Consider the following 16,455-nt stretch of genomic DNA (forward strand, 5'->3'; position numbering starts at 1 on the left):
CCGATACTATGCCGATCCGAAGCCAGGAGCCTCTTCCGGGTCTCCCACGCGGGTGCAGGGTCCCAGGGCTTTGGGCTGTCCTCGACTGCTTTCCCAGGCCACAGGCAGGGAGCTGGAAGGGAAGCGAGGCTGCCGGGATTAGAACCGGCGCCCATATGGGATCCCGGGCGTGCAAGGCGAGGACCTTTAACCACTTGTGCCACCGCGCCGGGCCCCAGGTTGTTAGGTTTAACATGACCGTTCTCTGTCTCATGCTTGTCGTACTTACAAACACACATCTTGCCAAGTTTTGAACAACAGAAACCTAACTCTGGAAGATACTTGCTACTGCTAGGTGAAGCGAGCCTAGAAAAGATGAACAGTCCTAGATCTGACTTAAGTTCTCAGAAGTCCTAGTGCCAGTGTCAGCAGGGTGACTGGGAATCAAGTCCTCACAGGTGGGCCTTCCTGGACCTGTTTGGACTTCCCTCCTTCTAAGCTCTCCATTTCCTACCTGCAGTCCTCCAGGGAAGAGAGGAAGAGCCTTCAGTGGGACAGACTGAGTGTCCTAGCCGATGTAAATAGTAGGCTATAACAGGAGGAACGAACAGGCACTTGTGGGACATCTGGAACATGATCAAATCAGCCACAGAGAGAATTTGCCTAGGAAACCCTAGGAATGCAGATGGTGAATATATTGCTCACAGTAACTGAACATCCGCCTCTAATCACGTGCCTCCAGCCAATTGTCATCCTGGAAACTCTCCCTCCAACGTTAAATTTCCTTGTCCTCTTTTATTCATGCTTTTGTAATTCAGTGAGGTGGAGTACGTGGATTATAACCTTTGAGAACTTTAATGTCTGAAAACACTACCCTCTTTCCCATTTCTATGCCATTTTGCCCTACTGTGAGGTTCCTAGTACTACCTTTGAATCTTCTGTTGAGTTTTTCATTTCTCCTGTAAGCCTTTTTTTTTTTTTTAAGATTTATTTTTATTTTTATTGGAAAGGCGGATATACAGAGAAGAGAGACAGAGAGGAAGATCTTCCATCCGATGATTCACTCCCCAAGTGAGCGCAACGGCCGATGCTATGCCGATCCGAAGCCAGGAGCCTCTTCCGGGTCTCCCGCGCGGGTGCAGGGTCCCAAAGCCTTGGGCCGTCCTCGACTGCTTTCCCAGGCCACAAGCAGGGAGCTGGAAGGGAAGCGGGGCTGCCGGGATTAGAACCGGCGCCCATATGGGATCCCGGGCGTGCAAGGCGAGGACCTTAACCACTTGCGCCACCACGCCGGGCCCGTAAGCCTTTTTTTAATTTCCAAAAGCTCTCATTGTTCTTTCAATTACTTTTTGGTTTGCTTTAGACTTAATATGCTGATATTTTCTTCAGCTCTTTGGAAATGCCAATCTGATTGCCCGTGATTAAAATTGAAGGAGAGTGGGAGAAAAACACTGGAAATTCTGAAAGGGCAAGTAACATTTGATGAATGGGTTTTGTTATAGAGTGGCGATCTGAGTGGATTGTTCGGGAATTCTCAATGATATTATCTTTACATGTTGTCTAGTGGGATGATTACCAAGGAAGTTTTCATTTGCCTCTTAGAGTTCTGGGAGCCACTTGGGGCAAGGTAGGCATGGCAGTATCTGTGCTTTAAGTATCACTGCTCATGAGGTTAACCACTGGATTATACACATACCTATGTAAATATACATGCATCTGCTTATATGGTAGTTATTAACGGATGCCCTGTTTGCAAATTGCCTACTTAGTAATTCCTACTTATAATCCCTATCTTCAGACTTGCAGTATTTGTTTGTTCTTCTTCTTATTATTAATTACATTGCATTATGTGACACAGTTTTATAGGTACTGGGATTCCCCCAAACCCTCCCCCCATGGTGGATTCCTCCACCTTGTTGCATACCACAGTTCAAGTTCAGTTGAGATTCATGCAAGCATATACCAAGCGTAGAGTCCAGCATCTTATTGTCCAGAGAAGTTCAACAGCTTGTTGGGGGACTTGCAGTATTTGTACAGTGATTGTGGGCATACAGAAAATTGTCATGAGTAGTCTGATGCACATTTCCCAGCTGAAGTTGAACAAGGTGATACTTCACCTTCTTATCCGTTCTTTCCACAGATAATTTGATGCCACGTTCTTTTGTGTTTTTACTGGTTGCTTCATTGTTTAAAACTGCTGCCAAGCAGAATGTTGAAGTGCCATCTAGTGTTCCTAAGCACAAGACTATGACATGTCTCAAGGAGAAACCGCATTAGGTGGACTTCAGGTCTGAGTTCAATGTTAGCAAATCAACAATATATAAAATGCACTGTCTTGAAATAGAAGCATGTAAAGCAAGGTTTGTATCAATCTGTTGACGGTGTGTGACCAGAAATGGAGAGGAAACTAACCCTATATTCCCCCTGGGACTGATTGGTCTGGTGTTTGTTAACTGAGTGTTTGCAATGATACTGGGACCAAGACTATCAAAAATAATGCGGCCTGGTGTGATAGCGTAGCAGTTAAAGTCCTTACTTTGAACGTCCGGGATCCCATACGGGCACAGGTTCTATTCCTGGCAGCTCGGCTACCCATCCAGCTCCCTGCCTGTGGCCTGGGAAAGCAGTCGAAGATGGCCCAGAGCTTTGGGACCCTACACCTGCATGGGAGAACCAGAAGTTCCTGGCTCCTGGCTTTGGATTGGCTCAGCTCCAGCCAGTTGGGGAGTGAACCAGTTAAGCCAGTGAACCATTGGACGGAAGATCTCTGTCTCTCCTCCTCTCTGTGTATCTGCCAATACAAATAAATAAATCTTTAAAAAAAAATAATGTAAAGTACTGTGCATCTATCTCCATGTTGACCTACCTGCCTGTCCTTAGTATCTATTCCTTTCCCTGCACCCCAGGTTGACTAATGCACAGAGAGGAACGCATAGAGAGAGGAAGGTCAGTTTCCTATTCTGGGGTTACCATCCTGTGGGTGGTAAAGTTCCTTGTACCTGATTTTCCATATAGTTGGACGGCAGGACATGGTGTCCTTTGACATCACCCACTGCTTTCTCAGGCTCATAGGCAGGAAGCTGTGTTGGAAGTTGGCAGCTGTTTCTTGGACAAGCTCTCTAATGTGGGCAGCTGCCATCGCAAGCAGTGCCTTAGTAAACCCACTGTGCCACAATGCTGGCTTCTACCATTAACATTTTTCCATGTTCTTCTCCCACAAGTCATTTTTTAATAGCTATACTCTCATTTAACTATTGGCAGCCTCTTCCTGTTGAGGGCCAAGAAGCACAATTATTGGCTTGGCAGGTCATGCGGTCTCCATGACAACTTCTATCTCTGCTGATTAAATAGGAAATTGGCAATAGATAGTCTATCAAAATGAACATGGCTCTGTTCAAATACATTTTTTTTAAACAAAAATAGCCCCAAATTTGACCCATTAGCCATGGCTTACTGATCTCAGTTAAAAGAAAAATTCTTTTTAACATTTAATTATTTTTATTGGAAAGGCAAATTTACAGAGGGAAGGAGAGACAGAAAGATCTTCTGTTTGCTGATTCACTCCCCAAAATGCTGCAATGGCTGGTTCTGATCCAATCTAAAGTCAGGAGCTAGGAACCTCTTCAAGGTCTCCCATGTAGATGCAGTGTCACAAGGCTTTGGGCCATCCTCTGCTGCCTTCCCAGGCCATAAGCAAGAAGTTGGATAGGAAATGGGACAGCTAGGACACGAACAAGTGCCCATATGGGATACCACCTGTAAGACACACTAATTAACCAGTTGAGTCATTGTGCCAGCCCCCAGTTAACAATTTGAAGCTTTTAATTTGAAATCATTCTGTTTTCACAAACTACATAAAGTAGCATGGAGATTCCATGTGTTCCTCACCTAGTATATTTTCAAGTTATACTATTTTTTCTCTTCTATTTAACCAGCCTATTTGAGCATGCAACACATTTTATTTTTAAAAATTATAGTATATTATCAAACCCAGGAAATTGACACTGGTAGCTGTGTCTTCACAGCTCTGTATCATTTCACAACATGTATTAACCCCCACCACAAAGATAGTTCCATAACACTTCCATCATACAAAAATCATCCTCATTCTGCCCCCAGTATAATCACAACTACCTTTACAAATCAACAGTCTCTGGAAATCTCTAATCTGCTTTCCATTATCTATAGTTTGTGCTTTTGAGATTGTTACACAAAAGGAATCATACAGGATGAAACCTATTGAAATTGGTTTTTAGTCTCAGGATTAAGGTCCATCCAGGTTGCAGCATATATCAATATTTTTCTTTTCATTTCTTACTACCCTGGGTATGAACATGTAAGTTTCCTTAACCATTTGCCTATTGAAGGGTGTTGTGTTTCAGAGTTCTTGTAAGAGTCTGTTGATCACATAGGCACTTCATTGACCTTTGTGTTTGGTTTCAGCTGGCTAGGCAAGTATGCTTTTTTATTTGCTTTTAGTCAAGCTTCCAAGTTGAACATAGTTCAAAATGTGATCATATATCTGTATTCCAATGTTGAACCATATTGTATCTTATTTGTCATTTCATTTGATTTTTCAAAAAGATTTATTTATTTGAAAGGCAGAGTGACAAACAGGAAGTGTCAGAGCTTCCATCCACTGGCTTACTCCGCAATTGCTCAGAGTAGCTAGACTTGGATCAGGCTGAGAACAGGAACCTGGAACTCTGCTTCAGTGTTCTGTGTGGGTGGCATCATCTGCTACTTGCCCGGACACATTAGCAATGAGCTGGATTGGAGGTGGATTTGAAGCAGCACTCTGATATGGGATGCTGTGGTCACAAGATGTAGGTTAACTGACTATACTACAATGTCTGTCGTTTTGGCCCTATGTCTGTCATTTTTAACTCTGTGGACTCTTTGAAACACAACAAGAGGGATTGGTCCTCTAGAGATTTCCAGTTGCTTTGCAGGTTGGTGCTGACACAATCTTAGAATCACCTATCCTTGAGCCTCCATTTTTTCTTATCTGATAAATAAAAATAGTACTAAAGGGTCGCAAAGTTACTGTTAAAAAATGCAAAAACATGTGCAATGTTTTTTGGACATAAGAAAGCACCATGCAGATGTCATTGACATTCATAAGAGTAGGTTATACTTTACCAAAGTATAAGAAAAAAACAGTCACAATTTTATAATCAAGATGAGTGTTTTCCTTAACAAGTAAGTTAATAAAATGTAGGTTGTAAAATGTGGGATTGGGGTACTGGTGCAGACAAAAACAAATTAAGATCTAGTTTTGGACAGAAGGCCAAAGGAACAGAGATAGTGCGGTATTCCTGTGTGCTATGATGAATGACCTTTATTAAAAATACAATTTCAATCAGTAAATGTGAGAAGAAATTGTTTAAATCAACAATGTCTATAGCGAGCTACCATCTGCTTCCTTTTAACTAGAACTTCCTTTTTCGAATTGCTTTCCTTCAGTTTCCATGACCCTGTTTTCTGCTGCTCCTGGCTTATCATCCTCATTTTCTTGGCCCTGAAGTGTGAGTTTCTCTAAGGATCCACTCTGTACTTCTCTTTCCATGACTTCTTCACTGGCAACATCATGCCTTTACCTCATTACTCAAAGCCTCCATCTGGGACTCCAACCGTGACCTCCCTCCTTTCCATCCTGCTGGCTGGACAACTTGATTTAACTCTATATTTCCAAAGCTGAGATCATTTTTATTCCTGAGATGGTCCATCTTTGCAAGTTCCTCATTTCTATCCACAAACCTACTGTGGTCTCCATCCTTCTGTCTGTAAACTTAATATTATTCTCAAACATTGTCTTTTTATACCTGCACACTAATCCCACAAATCTAATTATGTTGTAGATTCTTTGACACAGTCTCCTACTTCTCTATTTTCCATTTAAATGTTTTCGTCTTCAGCATTTTAACTAAACTCCTCGTTTTTGTGCACACACACCCCTCTCTCCATTCATGGTTTCTCACCTACAGCACTATTCAGATTCCTCCAACTCATTGTCTCTGGTTGGGTTAGTCATTGGTAAAATCCCAATTGTCCTTGTACTGCAAATCCTGTGCTCAAAAATCTCAACGTATTCTTTTTTAAGATTTACTTGTTTTTATTGGAAAGGCATAAGTACAGAGAGGAGGAGAGACAGAGAGGAAGGTCCTCCATCTAATGATTTACTCCCCAAGTGGCTACAACAGCTGGAGTTGTAGAAAGCTAGGAGCTCCGAAACTAGGAGCCAGGAGCTTCCTCCAGGTCTCCCATGCGAGTGCAGGGTCCCAAGTCTTTGGGCTATCCTCAACTACCTTCCCAGGCCACAGGCAGGGAGCTAGATAAGAAGCAGGGCTGCTGGGATTAGAACCAGTGCCCAAATGGAGTATGCAAGAAGAGGACTTTAGCTGCTAGGCTGCCACACCAGGCCTTCAACCTATTTTTTAAATTTATGTATTCAACTCCAAATGAACTGAAAGGAAGTAACAAGTTAAACTTTTTTTTTCAGAATTCTGTAATGCTTTACTTTTCTTGTGACACTTTCATAAATTCATTTAAAATAATTTGCGTATGTTCTTCCCTTAAAAAAAAAAACTTTTCATTTTTATAAGCTTAATCAGAAGTAGAGCAGCCAGAACATGAACCAATGCTGCATCTGCAGGATTAGCTTGCTATGCCACCTCTGTGAGCTCTGTTCCTTCCTTTTCTATGCTGGGCCCTTGTATGGTTTCTTGCAAAATTTCCATATCTTTTCATGTAACAAGTTTAAACAGTCAGGAGGAATGTTTGTTCCTACGGTAGCAACTCAATTCTTGTTTGGCTTATACATTCAATCTGGATTTTTATAAAGATTTACTTATGTATTTGAAAGGCAGAGCATCAGGCAGAGAAAAAGAGAAATAAAGAAAAAGAGATTTTCTGTCTGCTACTTCAATCCCCAAATGGCCACGATAACTAAATCTAGACCAAGCCAAAGCCGGGGGCCGGGAATTCCATCGTAGTCTTCCACATTGGTAGCGGAAGCTGAAGTACTCGGGCCATCAGCTGCTACCTTCCTGAGTGTGGTAGAGGAAGCTGCATGGGAGACAGGTCAACGTGCTGCAACACAACCTCAGTTTAAAAAGCCTTAGCACAGGGTCAGGTACTTAGCTGTTTGGAGATACAATAGGAAACTTCCACCCTCACTGGAAGGTAGAGATTCTGGCAGATTCTCAAGGTGCTGCCATTGGGTTATTTGTGAGTTTATACTAAGGTACTAACTTTGTAGCTGCATCTAAAGCAAGGCTGTAATGTACCTCATTTTAAAACATAGTAAGTACTAAATTAAGTAATTGTACTCTACTTGCCTAAAGAATATGGAATTTATTTGTTTAGTGAAGAGGGAAGAAAAGCAAGGAAGTTTACATAGGATCTTACCAGAAGTGGGAAACAGTTGGTGGAGAGGGGAAAGAGTGAAGATATCAGGCTGTTGAGGTCACCTCGTCAGTGATTTCTTCTGGGCCAGGCAATTCCATGAAACTAACATAATGTACTCTTGAATCTTAATGCAGATGGCAATCAGGAGTTATTTCCCTGTGAAGTCTGTGGAAGACGCTTTGCAGCAGATGTTCTGGTAAACGTAAAGACGTTTTGTAGATGTGTTTCATTGGAGTTAAATGAACTGTCAAGTCAGTGAGGAGGGGTGGTGCAAAGATTGAAGACAGATGTGGAGGAGAAGCATGGGATCAAGAGTACCTAACCTGTGGCTGGCAGGCCCGCAGGACACCAAGGCAGATGGATGCAGCTTCCCTCCAAACTGACCCTATTAAACATGGTCCTCCTAAAAGGATGCCAGATGGAAGGGTCTTGGCACCGTCCATTATCCCTTGAGAAGCTTTGGCTCTTCCGCCTTTTCTTTAAGCATCAAAAATTTGAATTTCAAGGCCAAAGCACCAGGGAAATTAGCTAGTCAAGAGGAATGAGCATTGAATTTCAGGCATCTGGAAACTTGGCTTTTAGTTACAAATTTGTCACTAATTCTGACAGGTCCTTTAGCCTTCCTGTTTTCTGCTTTGCCACGTATCCAAAAACCCTCCAATTTCAGGGATTTTATACCATCTGAACAAAATAATATATGGCTGTTAGACATGTTCCAAGATGTAGTTTTCATCCAGATTCAAGTTAACAGCATGTCAAGTCCCTGATTGATAGTTACAAGGCTGAATAAAAGTTCTATTATTTAAAAATTAGGGTATCAAACAGGTGCTCAACTCCAGTACTCTAAAAAGGATTCCCAAGATTCTCACTTTCTGTGTCTCACAGAGAGAGAGAGAGAGAGAGAGAGGAAAAAAAGCATAATGCTGTTGTTAATTGGGATATTTTAAGTCTGGTAAACTTATATTGAACTTAAAGTTTTTGGAACTATTATTCTGACTGCATATCAGAGCAAAACACTGGATTGCAAGTTTTATTGTTCTAGGGAATTTAAAAAATGAAATGTGAGTTTTTAGCTTACTGTAAATAGGACTTCCTGAATAATAGGGAAGTGTTCACATTACCTGTTGTGGTGCTGTAACTTATCGGTGTGCTCCCCTACAGACCAGAGAATATGGTTGACACCCAAGAGGTACCACTGGAAAAGAAACCACTCAGTGTCAAGTGAGTGTGTGAGCTCTGGAGTGTCGCTTTCTAAGCTTATCTCCAGTTCCTACAGAGAGCATTTGGTCAACTGATTTACTTGCTTTTTCTCTTTTTAGCTTAGGTTGTCTGGTTCTTAGGTACAGAGATTTTTATATGACCAATATTTTGTCTAATATGGTATAAATAATAGTTGTTGCCTATCCACCAAGGAAGAGGGCATAAATGTTGCAGTGAAAGGCTTCCTGAAGATAGGTACACATGTGAAACTCTACATGTTGGAGGCAGAAATGCTGAATATTTACAGGGTTGTGGATTGAAGAGTATATTGCCTTTGTTTCGTATTGATTGCAAAGTCAGATATATACAGAGAGGAGTAGAGACAGAGAAAGATCTGTCTAATGATTTACTACCCAGTGGCCACAACAGCTGGAGTTCAGCCAATCCGAAGCTGGGAACCAGGAGCTTCTTCCGGGTCTCCCATGTGGGTGCAGAGTCCCAAGTCTTTGGGCCATCGTCAACTGTTTTCCCAGGTCACAAGCAGGGAGCTGGATGGGGAGCAGAACTGCCAGGATTAGGGATTAGAACCAGCTCCCATATGGGATCCTTGCACGTTCAAGGCGAGGACCTTAGCCACTAGGCCACGGTGCCAGGCCCCTACTGCCTTTGTTTTAAAACTGAATATGTACAACCAAACTTGAAGTCTTTTTAGCTGTAAAAGCATTCTACTGACTGTACCCAAATACGGAATCAAGTCATATGCAGCATGATGAGGGTAGCCAGACATTTTTACTCTGCTTTGGTCTGTGAGAAAGAGAATGAGGCTCTGAAGCTGCAATCCAGCTTGTACACCTAGACATTAATAAATGTGTCATTTTAAAAATTCCAACTCCTATTCCTTTTCAGGAAAGGCATGATCCAATATGTAGAAAACTCTTCAACAAAAAGCGTAAGCCTTTCAATTCCCTGAAGCAAAGATTACAGGGCACCGATATACCTACCGTGAAGAAGGCACCTCCGTCCCAGCTGCTACAGGTATGTCTCATGTCCGTCCTAACACGTTCATGGAAGCTGATCTGTGGGCTCTCTGGTTAAACCTTGAGAGAACTGGGCAATGTTACATAAATATGAAAATTTACTTTTGCTGTTTTCTATTTAATCTCATTCACTTAATTTCCAAATATATTTCAGACACTTTCCAGATACAGCAAAAGGGATCTTGCTTATATTTTCATTAGGTTGGCTTACATCCGGTAATTAACTTTGGAGGGAAGCTTTTTACTGTTACACTTGTCTTCCTTTAGCTTTTAGAGTTTCAGTATTCTGATTTTTATTTTGTGACATATAAATTTCCTTACTGAATTTTCCAAATCCCCTTAGTAACGTGATTCTTTTGCCCCATATTCCATAATCCTAGTTCTTGTAGGTTCAAATGCAGCTTTATGAAATTGATTATTGAGAGGCTTATAATCTAGAATAGTATTTGTTGGTTTTATTATTTTTTTATAGACTCAACCTGTGAGGAAATCTAATTGGAGACAACAACATGAAGACTTCATCAATGCAATTCGATCAGCAAAGCAGTGTACAATAGCCATTAAAGAGGGACAGCCCCTTCCGCCTCCACCCCCTCCGTCCATCAACCCAGGTATGTAGCCATTTTGTTTTGCTTTTGAATTTATTAATTTTCGAATTATAATCCTACATAATACTAAATACTCTAAAATGGATAAGAAGTAATTTTATCTGTTGTATAAAAAGTAGTTTATTCTCTTTAAAAAATTTTCTGCATCTGGATTCTGTTTCCTTTTGACTCTGTTCCAACATGAAGATAGCATTGTACTCATGCCATGGGATCACATAACTGTGGGATGCCCTTCCTGCTGTTGCTGACATGTGTAGAACAAACCAGAAAGCTCTGCAATAGTTCCGCGGTTTCAGATACTCAACAGCTCTTTTTTGTTTATAGATAAAATTCTTGTAACATAAAGTTCACTGTGTTAATCACTTAAAGTTATACAATTTAGTGACCTATTGCTATTTAATCCAAACACTTTATTTTAAAAAATTGTAAATGTATATTTAAAAAGGAAGGACTAGTATGATGGTTGCAAACATACATTTCACAAAAATTTGACATTGCTGCCTCTCTCTTATATACATTATTACATTTATACATATTATTAGCTTGTATATATTAAATAGATCCATTGAAAAGTAGCTTTTTGTCCATACAATAGGATATTTTTCTTTTCTTTTTAATATTATTTATATAATTGAGAGGGATACACACCCATGTGGGCCTCTGATTAAAATGTGGTGAGTTAGATATGGAGGAATGTTGGTGGGATGAATGTTTTCCTTTTTTTTTTCCTATGTCTGCAAGACATGAGGGGAAGGAGCTGCTCCTTGCTGTCAAACTACATTAGCACCCGTGGTTGGGACATAGTCATTTAATGATGTCTTAGACATCCCAATGCTGGAAAGAGTGTTTTAAGCTTATTATTTGAGTGGTTTAAGAACTTGTTGGTTTCCTTATTCCAGGGTTGAGAGAATCTTTGCAAGGTCTGTTGGTTAACAAAATCCACCTTATTGTATCCATAGACCCTAAAACATGCTGTAAAGCTTGACCAGAATTATCCAACCTGTTCTGTTTTCTATCCTCTGATGATGCACTTGACATCCCCTAGAGCCTAGATGAGCTGGCTGTCATGTGCCCGTGTGCCTCTGGGCATGTTGTCTATGATGTGCATTGCACAGGCAGCAGCTGAGGAGGCCCAGCCCTGATACATGCACTCCAAGATTAGACAAGACATCCTATGGTTTTTCCCTGTAGCCTGAGTCTGAGTCCTGTAGTCCAGTTGTGGAGACCCCTAAGAAACTTTACCTGGAGTGACCTCAGACTTGACTCTTGTGTGTACCAGCCAGTGCAGGGTCAGGTGCGGTCTTTCACCTCCACCAGCCAATGCATATACCAATAGCTGCAGCTGCCTGGTCAATTCCTCCCCAACTTCATATCTCATGGGAACCGATGCTGCAGCCCAGCCCAGCAAGCCCAGCACAAACGTGGTCCTCCTTATATAGCAGCAGCTGTCACTACCTAGTTGGGTTGGCCCTCGGTAACTCCCTTGAAGTTTGTTTCCAGCCTGTTTTGACATGTGCCAGCCTCTACTCCAGCCTAGGCAGGCCCAGCCCACATGCCATCTAGTTTTTGTGAAACCCAAGGATGTGGCTTAGCATAGTCTGCCCTACTCCCAGACCCAGACCTTTGTATGACTATAGCTGCCAGCCTGGCTCATTCCCAGCCCTGGTGGTCATGCTCACCAGTGTTAGGTACTGCCGACCAGGGAAATGCCCACAGTTCCCTTGTCAGGCATGCTCCCAGCCCTGGATCTTGCATCTACCACGGAGTATTGTGGTAACCTTTACATGACTCATACCCAATCCTGGCTCTTGCCAGCTGATACTGTAGCCTAGTTGAGCTTACCTGCACCCTTTTTGTCTCTTGAGTGTGCCAGAGGGTGTAACAACCTAGTCCAGCCTGTCTCTGCCCCCATGCAGCACCGCCAGTTCTACCTGTCATGCTCACCTGTGGAAGCAGTGACACAGCAGGGAAGTCCCTGTTGTTGTTCTACCAGCCCCATTCCCAGCCCTAGGTCTTGTATGTCGGCTGGTACTGTGGCCCAGTCTGAGATGGCCGACCTCCAGTCTTGGCACTCAGCAGAATGTGCTCTGGCCTACCTCAGCTATGTTGGCCCCCAGTCCAACTCTTACCAACAAGTGCAGCAGCCTATCCCAACCTGGCCCAGTCCCAGTAACAGCCCTCATGTGAACAGGAGGATGTTGTGGTCCAATCAGGCCCAGCCAGCACCTTGTCCTGGCTCTTGCTCATGCCAATATGTGCCATGGACTGCCACATCCTACCCTACCTCCAGACCTGGCCCATATGTATGCCGAAGGGTGCTGCAGCCCATCCTGGTCTGGCTTTCCCCCAGCCTCAGCTCTCACACTCAACAGCAGGAGCTGTGTCCTAGTTGGGGAATTCCCCAAGTGCCCTACCAGGTCTGCCCCTAGCAATGGATTTTGCATATGTCAGTGGGTGCTACTGCCCTGACTGACATTGCTGGTTCCTAGTCCTGGCACTCATTGCAAGTACTACAGGTTTGTACTGCTGACCCAGAGCCATTCTGATTTTCTTTGATGGATGCTACAGCCTAGGCCAGTTTGGCTTGCCTTCAAACCCAGTCCACAGTCATGCCAATGCGTGCTGCAGCACTACCTGGCCTGGCTTGCCCCAGGCCAAGCTCTTGTGCTCCACAGTGGGAGCTGCAGTGTCATAGGTTGAGTTCCTCCACCAGAACTGCTCCCAACCCCAGATTTCATGTGTGCCAGTAGGTACAGCAGCCCTGCTTGATACTGTCTGCCACCAGTCCCCGCCTTTGCATGTGCCAGTGAGTGCAGTAGCTGACCCTGACCAGATCCCTTCCAGCTCCCATAACTTTTAGGTGGGTTCCTCTCAGGTGAATTCTGTGGTCCAGGTTGGTTTGATCTGTTACCGTTCCCACAGAGGCAAGCTCACAAGTCCCCTGCAAAATCTACCCCCAAATCCAGTTCTTTTGTATTATGGTAGGTGCTGCAGCCCAGCCTGACATGGCCTGTCCCTGTTCCAACATTTGTGGGTGGGTATTGTGACCTAGCCCACCAGGCATTCCCCCGACCAGCCCCAGCTTTTGCATGTGCCAGCAGGCTGCAGGTTAAGCTATTTAGCCCAGCCCAGGTCTCCCACATGGTTGGGTGTCTGACCTGACCCAGACATGCATTCCAGTTTCCTTGCCTCTAAACCACTCCATCCACAGCTCCCTCGCCTACCCAAAAGTACAGTAATTCAGTCTGTGGAAGCCCCTAGAAGTCATTCCTCCCTTGTCAGGCATTCCCTCAACTACTCTCACTGCAGTATGTCCCCAGTCCCCCTTCCCTGGGGAATCTGCAGCACAGCTACCTGGAGACCAGGATGCATGTGCTGGTCCAGCGTTCCCTACCTTCCCCATACATCCTTTTTTCTTTTTCTTTTTCTTTCTTTCTTTCTTTCTTCTTTCTTTCTTTCTTTCTTTCTTTCTTTCTTTCTTTCTTTCTTTCTTTCTTTCTTTCTTTCTTTCTTTCTTTCTTTCTTTCTTCCTTCCTTCCTTCCTTCCTTCCTTTCTTCCTTCCTTCCTTCCTTCCTTCCTTCCTTCCTTCCTTCCTTCCTTCCTTCCTTCCTTCCTTCCTTCCTTTCATTATTATCATCATCATTTTATGATAGAGTTCCACAGGTCCTGAGATTTCCCTGTTCCCCTCCTCAACTCCTCCCTGACTTCCCCTATATTATTACTATAGTATAGCTCTTCATACACAGTCATATGTCCATCATTGTGGGCATGGACAATGGCAGAGAGTCCAGCATCTTGTTGTCAAGATACAGTTAACAGTTTCATTGGAGCCCATCTTTGTCTGGAAGTAGAGATGCACACTGCATTGTATCCTCATATCTTGATATGATACTCTCCATTATATGGTTACTATACATTCCCCTAAATGAAAAGTCACACAATAAAATCAACAACAGGAAGAAAAAAAAGGAAATTAAAATGACATGAAGTTAAGTAAAATGCTACTGAATGACTAATGTGTCACTGAAGAGATGAGAAAGAAAATCAAGAATCTTCTTAAAATGATGCCGCTGTATGATCTATGAGTAAGTGAAGAATTTAATGAGAAAGTGTTTTGCAGAGATGAAACTAAACAGCAAAAAACATCAAAATTCATGATATAGTTTCCACTGATCTTTGTTGGTGAGATGTGTCTCCTGTAGGCAACACATAGAATTTTTTTAAAGATTTATTTATTTTTATTGGAAAGGCAGATATACAGAGAGGAGGAGAGACGGAGAGGAAGGTCTTCCATCCAATGGTTCACTCCCCAAGAGGCCGCAACGGCTGGAACTGAGCTAGTCCAAAACCAGGAGCCTCTTCTGGGTCTCCCACACGGGTGCAGAGTCCCAAGGCTTTGTGCTGTCCTCAATTGCTTTCCCAGGCCACAAGCAGGGAGGTGGATGGAAGGCAGGGCTGCTGGGATTATAAACTGCGCCCATATGGGATCCTGGCACATTCAAGGTGAGGACTTTAACTGCTACACTATCACGCCAGGTCCTGGGTTTTGCTTTTTTTTAATCCAATGTATTTGTCTATGATGTTTGATTGATGAGGTTAATCTATTTACATTCAGGATAATTTGGTCCTGTCATTTTAGCAATGAGTTTTTCATTGATTTAGTCTTCTGTGGTTCTTTTACTGGGATATTCTTCACATTTGCCTTTGGATTTGGTGGGTGCTATTCCTCTTCTCTGTCAAGAGAACATCATTAAGTATCATTTGTAGGGCAGGTTTGGAAGAGGTATGTTCTTTTAACTTTTCTTTAGTGAAAGAATTTTATTTCATTTTTAAAGACAAAGGAAAGTTTTGCTGGGTACCTTATTCCTGGTCGACATTTTTTTACTTTTAGAGTTTGGAATGTGTTGCTCCATTCTCTTCTGACCTGTAGAGTTTCCTGTGAGAGGCCATTTCTTTATCTGTTAATTGATTTTTTTCACATGCACATTTCAGGATCTTTTCCTAATGTTTGCTTGAAGAGAGCTTGAAGATCAAGTGTCGTGGTGAAAATCACTTTTAGTCAAGCCTGTTGGGATTTCTTTGCCTGTCCTGGATGTTGTTTTCCAATTGTTTCTCTAGATTAGGCAAATTTTCCCTTATTATTTCATTAAATATATTTGTAAACCAAACTTCTCTTTCTGCACCTTCTGGGACTCCCATAACTCTTATTTTTGGCCATTTAATAGTGTCTTTCAATTCTTGAATACTTTTTTTTGGCCTGATTCAACTCTGCTTCCAGCTTTTTATTTGTTTCTCCCTGGTAACAGTAAATATTGTCTAATTTTGAAATTCTTTCTTCTGTCTCCTTCATTCTATTTTGGAGACTCTCCACTGTACTTTTAATTTGCTCCACTGTATTGTTCATTTCTGATATATCAGCTTTCATTTGATCCATTTCCAGTGTGACATATTTCCTGAATTTCTTGAATGCCTGCTTTACAGGCTTCTTGTTGTTGATTAGATGCTTTATAACAAGTGTTTTGAATTCTGTATTCCCCATTTTCTCAATGCATTCCTCAGTGAACTCTGAGATTGGCAAATGGTTTTGCTCCTTTGCAGAGGATTCTTCAGTAATATTCATTGTGCCTTTATCTCTGTTATTCTGCTGGTCATCAGGTCTGAGGTGTAGGGTAGGACCTGTCTTGGGTGAAACCTGTAGGATGCCACGTTGTTGCAATTCACTGAGCCAGAAATGAGTTCACACCCAGCTCAGTGCATGCACAATCCTGTCCCATTGCCTTTGCTTCTCTGCACAAAACTATGCCCAATTCGGCATTTGGGGGCAGACTTGGCTGTGAAATCCACCCTGTTCCCACACTGCTTCTCTCTCCTCCTGGTCAAAGCAAACAGACCGGCAGGACAGGCAGCTCTTTGAGATCACCTCCTGAACTCTCGGTGAATGTCCCTTCCCACCTTGTTGCTGGTGGAGTTCTGGTTGCTGGTGCAATTTACACCACCATTTGCTGAATGCCATTTGGGTATTGGTTATTTCACTGCTTTCCGTGTCTGTGAGTCTTCAGGTGCCACCCTCCCCCTGCTATCATTCTATCCTCTCCTATTTCCTAGAATGTGTCCTCTTTACTTCATACTGGTAATGTTTCTCTGTCTGTTTAAACGTGTCCTTACCCTATTCTACCATCTTGATCCCTTTCCACATATCTTATAAAAAGAAAGCCACTAT

General features: G+C 42.7%; 1 protein-coding gene across 1 annotated transcript in view; it reads left to right on the plus strand.

Annotated features, from left to right (window-relative positions):
- Nucleotides 1–16,455, plus strand: part of ZC2HC1B (zinc finger C2HC-type containing 1B) — a 49,033-nt gene that overhangs the window by 1,937 nt on the left and 30,641 nt on the right. The window contains exons 2-4 of the mRNA XM_040965361.1: nt 7,524–7,585; nt 9,496–9,624; nt 10,099–10,237. Coding sequence (XP_040821295.1) covers nt 7,524–7,585; nt 9,496–9,624; nt 10,099–10,237 — 330 coding nt within the window. The remainder of the gene's footprint in view (nt 1–7,523; nt 7,586–9,495; nt 9,625–10,098; nt 10,238–16,455) is intronic.

The sequence above is a fragment of the Ochotona curzoniae genome, unplaced genomic scaffold, assembly GCF_017591425.1.
Source record: "Ochotona curzoniae isolate NIBS_2020 unplaced genomic scaffold, NIBS_Ocur_1.0 scaffold_3890, whole genome shotgun sequence".
NCBI lineage: Eukaryota > Metazoa > Chordata > Mammalia > Lagomorpha > Ochotonidae > Ochotona > Ochotona curzoniae.